The sequence below is a fragment of the Hippocampus bargibanti genome, linkage group LG10, assembly GCF_051943395.1.
Source record: "Hippocampus bargibanti isolate YZ-2025 linkage group LG10, ASM5194339v1, whole genome shotgun sequence".
Taxonomy (NCBI): Eukaryota; Metazoa; Chordata; class Actinopteri; order Syngnathiformes; family Syngnathidae; genus Hippocampus; species Hippocampus bargibanti.
The window spans coordinates 6,827,747-6,839,480 of NC_142743.1; the positions used below are offsets into that span (position 1 = coordinate 6,827,747).

General features: G+C 38.5%; 1 protein-coding gene across 2 annotated transcripts; it reads left to right on the forward strand.

The window, feature by feature from the left end:
• Positions 1-1,233: 1,233 nt before the first annotated feature.
• On the forward strand, positions 1,234-7,664 carry LOC148892240 (uncharacterized). 2 transcript variants are annotated; one of them, XM_089006754.1, is made up of 9 exons: positions 1,234-1,891; positions 2,069-2,101; positions 3,271-5,269; positions 5,379-5,447; positions 5,508-5,576; positions 5,645-5,713; positions 6,839-6,904; positions 7,076-7,141; positions 7,238-7,664. In XM_089006754.1, the coding sequence occupies exons 1-9, from the start codon at positions 1,880-1,882 to the stop codon at positions 7,474-7,476; spliced, it is 2,622 nt and encodes an 873-aa protein (XP_088862880.1). In that variant the 5' UTR covers positions 1,234-1,879; the 3' UTR covers positions 7,477-7,664. The 2 variants fall into 2 exon arrangements, with proteins under 2 accessions (XP_088862880.1, XP_088862881.1); XM_089006755.1 differs by lacking the exon at positions 6,839-6,904.
• The last annotated feature ends 4,070 nt before the right edge of the window (positions 7,665-11,734 follow it).

Genomic DNA, 11,734 nt, shown 5'->3' on the forward strand with positions numbered 1-11,734 from the left:
AGCTGAAATGCCGATTGAAGAACATCAGGTGTAATTTTGATCACAACAGAAGATGATATTCTGCCTTGACTTTGGTGTGGTGATGTTGCATGACCATTTTATCTCACCATCCTTGTCCCCTCTGCGGCTGATGATTCCCGCTTTCCTTGGTTTTTATCGAAGAGAGAGACAGCAGTAGAACTGTCCTCTGTCATCCTTGTCGTTGGATGCATTACGAAACTTATTCAAACTCTGCAATGTAACTTATTTTGCTGTACATCTTGTGAAGCTTGTTTTTGGTGTTGGTTGAAGAGATAACATTGGATTGGATTGAATGGACCTTTATTCGTCTCGCAGTGGAGAAATGACATGAGGATGGTGACACGTCAAATCAGAGAATGTTCCTGCTCTCTATACATCTGGCTCTCTGGCAGTTAAAACAAAGTACTGTTCATTAAATATGCTTTTTTGGATATGAACAGCTGTTTGCCCACATTGCAGTGGATGGGTCAAAATGCTTTAAGAAAAGCTGTGTCAATTTTGATAATTATTTTTACCATTTGGTCATGAATGTGAGGCCTATTTTCACACTGTAAAACCTTCGGTTCAACTGTGTGACTGTCTGCAATTCCCATCCGCCATAAAACTGCACATACAAAAAAAGTCAATTGTTTTATTTTGCCTTGGGCATTGAAACTATGAAACTAACTACTATGTATATCTTATGAATGGCATTAAATAAGTAAATAATTGTGTTTCATAACACCCACATATCAGCGTTTGATAATTATGCTTCTCTAAGAATAATTATTCTTTTTCGTGTTAGTTTAATACATATAGTTTTATTTGCTGTATTTATGTTAGAGGTATGTGTGATTGGAGTTCATACAGTTTAATTAAAACACAATCTTGCTCAAAATGTATCATTCTCAGCCTTGAAATACAATAGACCTCAATCAAAGTTGAGTTGTTGTAAACCTTCACTGTTAGACAGAGTGACTCTGCATACCCCTCCCCCACGTATTAGTGCACTGAGACTTTCTGCAGGATGGCGCCCACACTTTGATCAAGCAATTAAGAGCGCTCAGGCTCCAGGACGCCATGCGCACTGCGCATGAACAAAGTTTTTTTTGCAGCCCCCCCCCCCCCCCAGGACACTCTTACAGTGCGTGTTCATCAATTTAATAAACTGCGAGCGCACAACCAGCCCATCAGCCCAAAGGAGTGAACGAATAAGATTTAGGAATTAAATCAGGTAAGGAATTCAAGTTTTGAATATTTTTCTTACAAATGTGTCATTCTAAGAAATTACTACAGGATTCGAACTTTCGTGTTTTATCAGAATGAGAGTGAAAGCGTCGTCATGTTAATTGAGCAGAGAATAAAATGAAGCTAGACTATTGGGTAGTAATAGTGTAATACGTATTGAGTGAGAAGCACGTAGCAACGTAAATCGAAACTTAAGTCCGGTCAGTATTTCAGAAGTGCCCATGTGGTCCCAATCGTTGTCGCGTCGGGCCAGCCAATAGAACGTAATTTAAACAACACATTAATGTAGCACAAGCGAAAAAAACGCACAGCCAAATTTGGAAGCACGATAAAAAACAAATGGCACACAATAAAAACAAAAGCACAGCTACGGTGATACCAAATGACATTTGATTTATTTACTTTGACCACCCCTGGTCACGTGTAGAGGATTTCATTGTATTATGAGTTTTTTTTTAAATACCACGTGAAGGAGCGTTATTTGTTAGATCACATGATTCACGTTGAATGCAAATGATAACCCATTTGAGCTGTACTGATGACTTTTTTTAATCCCACCGCCTGAATTTTTTAGGTTATCAAAATATCTTATATTATTTTGGATAAGGACTTGGAGAAAAACATCAAGAAAATGACTACCCAGGTATGTTTCAGGACAATTTGGCACACTTCACTTTTCATTGGAATTGATAGTTTAGTGTAAATTAAATGCGTTATCAATTTGAACGTGACCATCATTCTTATTTTGTTTGTGTTCCGTTAACTGACATTGTTTTTCTTTAGCACCTGAATATTAATCTATTTACTTTTATTGCATTAGGCCCAGCAAGATGATGTCAACACAGCAATTCAGGTACATTTCAGTATTACTATTTTGTTGCACACTTCCATTTAATGTGTATCTACTGTGTATCTAAGTAAATATATGTATGTGTGCGTATGCACTGATTATATACAGCTATGGAAAAAAATTGAGCTCCATTGTTTCTTTAGTTTTTTTACTCGTTGTAAATGCTTCATACAGTAAAGGAATGTTTTCTTGGACCAAAATATTAACGACAACAAAAACAATTCAAAATACTTGAACACATGCACTATTGGATGAATTTCAAAGTTTTTCTAATGACAAAAATCACTCCATACATTCTTAACAATAGCTATGACGTTTTACTGTAAAAAATAGTGTATTTGAGTATTCCATAATACCTTTTATTTCAGTGATTCACTTAATACACTTTTTGTAGCACCAGACATGAAAATGAAAATGAACATAAAGAAAACATGGTGGTGTCAAATTTTCTTCCATGGCTATATGCGCCTGTGGTTACAGCCAAAGACAGTGTCTTACCATCTATGTAATGTAACGTTGCAAAAACACAACGTAAAATACAAATCAATTTCCAGAACACAAAGTACTTTGGACAAATTACTATATTGCGACCCCTTATCAACACAACGGTTATATGGATCAACAAAAGCTCTGCATTTAGGCTGAAAAAACTTATATTAGGTGAGATGCATATTGTCTACAGTATATGTTTGTTTAGCTTTTCGTTCTTTTCTGGCATCTTTTTAATGATAAATTGCAGTTGTGGCACTCTATTGGCCAGACAGAAATGAACATACGCTTTAATTAAAAACAAGACATAATACGCTGAAAGAGTTAAAATAAATATTGTAATTATATACAGAAATTGCCGATTAATAAATCTATGAAAATATTGGCCTGGGTACAGCTCACATGGAAAATTGTTTCCTCCGCAATCCATACCAGCCATCATTGTTATTTGTTTGCCGAATACTTGGAAATCAGTCTCTTATTGTGACGCAGCTAATTCGCTAAATGTGTAGTGGCAACTAACTACCATGGAGGACTTGTTAATATATACACGATTAATATTTTATCCCACAGGCAGTCCTCATTATGACCTATCTCATCGTATAAACATAAATCAGTACTACTTAGTAGTATTATTTGCAATGGTATTTTCTGATCTTTTTACTTTTTTATATTTATAACAGATGGACAATCCCACTGAAGAGAGCGATTTTTCTGACTTGGACAGTCATTCTGGATCAGATGTGGAATACAAACCTACCTATACATCATCCACTGATTCGAGTGTTGATGAAGAGATATCCCTTCCAAAGGTCAAAAATATGCCCTGTCATGACACATACAATGAAGACTCTACAAGTCAACAGACATATGAAGCAGACCAGCGTAGAGTCACGTCTGCAATTAGAAAACAAAGTAACCCATTAACCTATGTTCAAAGAAAAAACAAAAAACAAAAGATGAGCAAAGAAGATCCATCTGTAACCATAAAAACGTGTTCAAGAAAAGAAGGCAAACGTGTTTGGGACAAAAGGCATTATTGTTTCTACTGTGGCCAATCAAATTTGAAGATGGCAAGACATTTAGAAAGGAAACATATGGAATTTAAAGAAGTTGCTTTCGCGTTCAGCTTTCCATCAGGATCCAAAAAAAGAAAGTCCCTATTGGAACAGCTTCGGAACAAGGGAGACTTCAAACATAACAGCACGGTTCTAAAAGATGGACAAGGGGAACTTGTCACATGGAAGCAGCCAACCGATGCCGCCTCCACCGATGATTATTTGCCCTGCCCATCATGTTATGGGTTGTTTTTAAAAAAATGTCTGTGGAAACATCATTCAATATGTAGAGCAAGAGAGCTATGCAAAGACGACAAGCGAAGGAAAGGAAAGAGGGTCCAAAATATTGCTGCCAGTCTCCTCCCAACAGCCGCATCATCAGAGGGATATGAAACAATTATCAATAACATGAGACAAGATCCTGTATCGTTTCACATACGAAAGGATTTCCTAATTTGCAAGTATGGCGAATCACTGTATTCCAAACATGGCTGTGTCAAGTCCAAGCACCAGTACATTGCGCAACGAATGAGGGAATTGGGACGGTTCATGCTTATTGCTAAAAAAATGGATAAGACCATCGCGGGTCTGCAGGATTTGTGTACGCCTTTGAAGTTTAATACTGTTATAAATGTCGCAAAGAAACTCACTGCGTTCAGTCCAGGGAAAAATGAATATGGGAAACCCTCCACAGCTCTTAAATTAGGATTTTGTTTGAAAGGAGCAGTGGAAGTCCTTATTGGACAGACTCTGATGGAGGATGACGACCTGGCAGAGAGAAAGGCAAAAAAATTTCTGGAACTCCTCGAAAAAAACTGGAAAAACCATGTATCAGTCAGTGCTCATCAAACAATAGATGAAAAAAGATGGAATAAACAAGATGATATTCCTCTTACCAAGGATGTCATCACACTCAGGGACCACCTTAGAGTGGTTGAAGAGGAGGCAAAGGCTGAATTGACCCAAGGGATGAGTTTAAGTGCTTTTCGTAAATTGAATGAATCTGTTCTGGCACAAATGATTGTTTTTAACAAGCGGCGTGAAGGGGAAGCATCACGTTTGACTCTCGAGACCTACCAGAATGCCAGCACAAATCCAGTCAATCAGGACATTTTTGAAACACTTTCACCATTGGAAAAAGAGTTAAGCAAGCTCTTAACTCGCATTGAAGTCCGGGGCAAAAGGGGCAGAAAGGTCCCAGTGTTTTTTACAGAAAGAATGAAGGAGTCCATCAACGTTTTAATTCAAAGGCGACAAGATGCAGGGATACCTGCTGAGAATCCCTATCTTTTTGCAAGACCAGGTGCAATAACAAATATCCGGGGATGTGACTGTCTGCGCAAATTTGCGAAAGAAAGCAACGCAGAAAACCCTCAATTCCTAAGGTCTACCAAACTGAGGAAACAGGTTGCGACACTGTGTCAGCTGTTGGATCTTAGTGAACAGGAATTGGAACAAGTCGCAAGGTTCATGGGACACGACATCAGAGTGCACCGAGATTTTTACAGACAGACTGATAAAACTTTTCAAATTGCAAAAATCAGCAAGCTGCTTTTTGCAATGGAGCAAGGCACTGGAACACTTAGTGGAAAGAATCTTGACACCATTAAATTATCTTTTTCTGGTAAGCATTCACTGAAATGTCATCATATTTAAAAAAAATCATTTTGAGACTGGCATAAAGAAAAACCTGATTGTTACTTCTATACCTTCTTTCTTTCTTTTCTGCACAGATGATATACCCAAAGCAGGCTCTAGTAGCACCAAACCGAGAGGGAAAAGAAAGGCAAATGTGGATGAAGGTAAATTGTAAGATTAATAAGTATACTTTACACTAACTTTCAATCTTATTTTCTGCAAAGATGATATCCCCAAAACAGGCTCAAGCAGCACAAATTCAGGGGAAAAAAGAAATGAAAATGTGGATGAAGGTAAATTGTAAGATTAATAAATCTGCCCTGGTTAGGACTAATTTTCAATCTTTTTCTTTTCTGCACAGATTATATCCCCAAAGCAGGCTCTAGCAGAATCAAACCGTGGGGGAAAAGAAAAGAAAATGTCATTGAAGGTAAAATTGTAGGATGAATAAGTATGCTACTACTGTGTCTGCAGGCATCATTAGATTCTGATTTAAGAGTCAGCTTTCTGTGGCTGGGGGCGATGAACGGACATCCCAAGGGTTCGAATATCTCCTCTTTTTTTTTCACGGCCGTTGTCATGAAGTATGAGGTATCATGTAGTTCTCTTGGTCAACAAGAATGGGCCAGAGGTGAGGGAGCATTTGCTGACATATGGGGTCTGCAGGCTAAAAAAAAATACGACTGAGGAAGTTGTGATGAGATTGAAATCATAAGTAGCACAATACTCACCACACTTGACAGAATAACAATTTGTTCATTATTATTTAAAAACTTAGTGTTGATCGAACAGGTATATACAGTGATACCCTGGCTTACGAACTTAATTGGTTCCCAGACAGTGTGGAAGGCAAAAAGTTTGTATCCCAAAAATAATTTCCCAGAGGAAACCCTTAAAATGGGAATAACCCGTTCCCAGGTCCTCATAAAACATAATTTTCTACTTTCTAATTTTCTAAGCCTTAAAACTACACAAAATATACATTATTTTATGGATAATAAATGTGCTACGGTCTTATAATTAAAAAAATTAACTGTACTGTATAATAAAGTGGTTTTATTGACCTTTGTGATGGCTTGATGGAATGAAGTGGCCAGTTTCATCAGCATGAAACACTTGATGAGGAACGTAACCTTCTTCTTTCACCATCTTGAGGAATGATCCCTTGTAGGTGCTTTCTCTGTGATAATTGTATCTAGTTCTTCATGGGCTCGTTCGCGAACGACACATCACTCATTGAGGCAGCTCCGTGTACAAAAAAGTTTGTATGCCAAGGTAAAGTTCGTATGCCAAGGTAAAAGTTTCAAAAATGTAACGTTCGTAAACCGAATATAGAAAATGTCTTTGGTTTATTTCAAATGGTTTTGTATACTTTGGCAATCTAGTTAAATCAGGCCCTATCAATTTTAGAATTTGACCCCTTTTCAGACACAAGGGGGCCACTTTTTTAATTTCCCAGATGCATCCCTGTAGAATTCCAAATGATTCCTTTTGAAATGGCTCCCTGTCCCACCATAACAAGTGCAAGGTGTCATTTTGCTTGTTTTACTTTAAGGTGACGTGACAAAAAAACGAGCAAAGCGCTGTCATGGCAAACGGAAAAGAACTTCTGACTCAGATGGTAAACTGGAAGCTTTTTTTGGCTATTAGTCTTACCTTGAGGTATTGGTTCGCACTAACTTTTAATTTTGGATCCAGAAATATTTTTTTCTCTCCATAATTTAACAAGTTAAAATGCATGCACCGTATTTGCCCATGAGTGTCAAATTAGCAATGTCTCCTTTCTTTGTAGATTTGAGTCCAAGAAAAAAAATTGCTTCCAAAGAGCATGAAAATTCAAAGTCAGAGAAAAAGAAAGGTAAGTCTATTTATTTTATGTATATAATCCACACTGTAATGCTGCCACAAGTGGTCTTTGTGAGTATCATTAAATTGCAATTGTCATCATATTTAGGCTCTCCCAGAGTAAATTTGAGGAGACCGTGGAGTGAAGAAGAAAAGGCTGCTGTGGAAAAACACATGAAGAGACTGATAAAAGGGCATCAAGTGCCTGGGAAAGAACAGTGTACTGACTGCATTAAGAAAGAGCCGCAGACTTTGGCTCAAAGATCCTGGAAAGACATAAAGAACTTTGTCCACAACAAAATTGTGACACTCAAAAGAAGATCCACTTCTCGGGTTCTTCAGTTTTAATGATACAACAAATTTGTTTTGATGTGCATGCCTTTTTCTTCACAAATATGCACTTTAGTACATGTTCTAGTTTCTTACAAGAGTATTTAATTTTGTATTATATTCCCTTTTACTGTTGTTAAAAATGTTTTGCTTCAGGACAGATTTCATGTTGACATCATGTTAAAATAAAGTTTTAGTTTATTTGATTTGGTTATGGAAATTCATTGAGCAAAAGCATGGGTCACTTTACCAAAGTAGTTATGATACAGCAATCGACCAGACCAGCTTCCGGTTGATATGAACATATAAATAAGGAATTCCATTTATTTTAAGTTAAAACTATCAAGTTATTCATTAAACAGTCTCTCTCTCTCTCTCTCTCTCTCTCTCTCTCTCTCTCTCTCTCTCTCTCTCTCTCTCTCTCTCTCTCTCTCTCTCTCTCTCTCTCTCTCTCTCTCTCTCTCTCTCTCTCTCTCTCTCTCTCTCTCTCTCTGTATATATATATATATATATATATATATATATAGTCTATATATATATATATATATATATATATATATATATATATATATCGATACTATTTCTATGCACGCACTGAGAAAATTACACACAAACAGGGTCGGATATATCGATAGTCCCGGTTATATCGATATTTTTTCGGACTCCCTTGAATATTGATATAACGAGACTTTACTGTATATATATACACACAATTAAAATACAAAATGTCTGCCGTGTAATTGTAGGTGATAATGAGAGGTAAAAGTTGATACAAAAAGTGGTTTGAAAACTCAACTGAATCAACCAAACAAAAAAATTAAATAAATAAAACGATGTTTCGAACATAATTCACTATATGAGTGAGGTCCCGGGATTTACCCATTCGGACCTCACTTGTCTAGTGATTCCACTCTCAAGTCCACTTCTTATTGCTTTGTTTTTTAAACAAGTTGAAGTGGGAAATGCAGTTAGGGGGACATCTAGTGTTCAAATATAACACTGGTTCTTCTCTAAACTTATCAGAAAGGGTGGTCCTCACTCCTGATGTGGAGTTACCCGGACCTCACAAAGTCGTTCAAACAGGAATGTGTGTGTGTGTTTGTGTATATGTATGTGTGTGTGTGTGTGTGTGTGTGTGTGTGTGTGTGTGTGTGTGTGTGTGTGTGTGTGTGTGTGTGCGTGTGTGTGTGTGTGTGTGTGTGTGTTAATGTGTATATGTGTATAGTATAGTTTTTGCTTTTTTGAATGTTGCTGTGCCGATGACCAATTTGTGTTTGGGAGCCTTTTACTGAGTGAGTTGCTTGTTCTGTAGCCACAAAGAGACATAAGTGTTCTTGTGCCTGTCCCAAGCCCAGATAAATACAGAGGGTTGTGTCAGGAAGGGCATCCGACGTAAAAGCGTGGGCAAAACAAAAATGCGGATCAAACCTCCGAAGATGGAGGACACTGATTCGCTGTGGCGACCCCTTGAAGGGAAAAGCCGAAAGGGAAAGAAGAAGAAGAAGATTTATTATTATTACGATGACGAGAGGCCAACACTCCCCGTTATTAAATCAATTACCGCTGGCAATTCAGACAAAACTCTGGCACATTTTATACCGGGACTGAATATTGTATGTTCAACTTCAAATTAATCTCAACTTTATTGTCAAACATGCTACATGTGTAACATAAGGTATATGTAACGGAATTGTGCACTAAGATGATTAAATTATGACGGAAGTGACGCAACGGCGCACTGTGTGGCACCAAGTCCCGCCCATAGTTTTCAGAACTACTTGGACGAGATTTATGGTGAGTCGCATTTCTCTGATGGTCTGGATTAACGCATATTTTCATGACAATATCTTATTTTGTTTCCCCTTTTGTACTGTTTAGTGTTATCTAATTGGTTCCCTGAATCATTTCGAGTTCAGATTACTTTTTGTGTCATTATTTAATTCAAGTTTTGTCGAGTGTAACTTTGAAGCCCATGTGGTTCATAGTGCTTTTCTGTTGCGCTGTTAATCACAAGACGAAGCCCATGCGACTTCACCCATCCCTTCTGCCATACTGTGTTGCAGGTAATGATTGTTTCATTTCGTTTTTATCGTACAATATTTCGTTTCTTGTGTCGTGTTTCATTTGGCCGTGAGTGTTCATGGCGGGTCGAACTGGAACGCCATTGTCCAGCGGACCGCGTGTTCGCGCCGACAGTCTCGAATGTGATGCGTTCTGGGACATCATGTAAATAACAGTGAATTTGTGTTGTATTCTCATTTTCTGTAAATAACCACACGTTGTTCATTCTGTTTTGTTATCTACAATGTCTTGCATATTGAGAACTACTTGGACAAGATTTATGTTAATCACAAGACGAAACCCATGCGACTTCACCCATCGCTTCTGCCATACTATGTTGCAGAAATTAAAAGACACATACACGCTCTGGTATTATTAAATTGGCAGCAACATGGAGCTCAAGACACTCACTGTTGTGACACCCGTCACATATAGATGGAATTTCTATTCATTCATATGACACTCCATTCACCCATAGCATCCTCCACAAAATTCCCAGGTGAAGGCCTTCTCATAATCCATAAGACTGATTGAGTGAGCTCCCAGGCACCCTCAAAGACACTGCCGATGGTTGAGGACTGGTCTGCTGTTCTTTTCCAGCATTCCTGAATAGACTTCTCAGGGAAAATATACATGCATCCAGATGATTTTACAGTATATATAGTATGATAGTATAGTCATAGTGCCTTTTACACAAAGTCCAACACAAATACAGAGACAATGTTAGGCTTATATACGATGATCAGCTAGTGAATTGATCTCTGTTGAAGATGTGTGGGTCGAACCCCCCCCCCCCCACATCTCTAAATGTAAAGGCACCATCTATTAGCTGAGCTGCTTTCACTCATCTCAAAGACAATCAATACATTCAGGTAATTGTGTCATTTAATCGCAGTGGAACTGACAAGAGTGAAGGTCTCCTGTTATGACCCAATTTCATGGGTTTTTGTCACGGCACTCGAGGCTTGAGGGCAGGGCTCGAGTGATGAAAGGAAAGCGGAGAGGTTGTTTCAAAAATACACGGCGAGACAGATACTCGTGAACAAAAAGTCTTTACTGAGGCACGCATGCAAAAATAACAGCAGGGAGAGGTAAGTGAGAGATCGGTGACGGCAGACCTGACGGCATGGAAGTAGTAATGATGGCTTTCAGAATACTCCGACAAAGACGGTATTGCGCGATCGGTAAATATAGTCAGAAGGCACAATCAAGGGAATGACAACCAGCTGTGGGAACCCAGGTGCGTGATGATGGGAGGGGCCGTCTCCATGGAGCAGCGGAGGCGGTGACAGGAGGGGCGGGGCGCGCCCCGGGCGGCGACGAGATGTGACAGTTTTGGCTTTTCATAGGCCTGAAAATAGATGTGGGCTACTCCTTGTCATATTTAATGACTAAACGGAATGGAGATTGTAGAGAAACTCTATAATCAGATCTTCATATAGTCAACTTCATGGAAAAAGGCATATAGAAAAAACAATAATAATAATAATAACTGTCATGTTTGATCTCGGCTCCGACCTACATGCAAATAACATGCAAACTCCTATGAGGAGTTTGCATGTTATTCCCGTGCCAGTGTGGGTTTTCACGAGGTAATTTGGAGTGTTCAGGCTATCCACTCAATCGACATCTCACGAGTCCTCAATTTGACAAACAAGAAATTCAGTAGTCTTCCAGTCAACCCTCTAAAAATGTGAATGTGCTTGATGAATGCATTAAAATTGTTGGAGGAGGCATGACGGGTAGTGATCCATGGAGGACCACGGAAGACTACAGCACCAACCTTCTCCGCAACAAACCACCTCCAACCAGAATCGTGACTGTTACCTATCATTTTATTTTGTGCCCCCTTAAAATATGTCCAGAGGACATCCACTGATTGCAGCAACACTGGATAATATTCTGATGCAACTTGGTGTAAACCAAGTTCACGACCCCCAATTCATTTAGACACAGCAGTCCATGACCCATTGGCGCTCCATCACCAGCCACTAAATTACACTTGTTTGCATGTGGTCCATGGATTGTGTCAAGACCCAAGTAATTGTCTAAATTAATTTTGACTCTGTATTTCTCTTCAAGAAATTATGACAGATTTTTTATGTCGTGAAGAACAGAGAGTCTATGTAAAAACAAGCAAAACTCTTATTAAACTTGTGACATTGTTATCATGTAATTGACAAACAGATGTGACTGAATTCTGTGCATTGGTTCC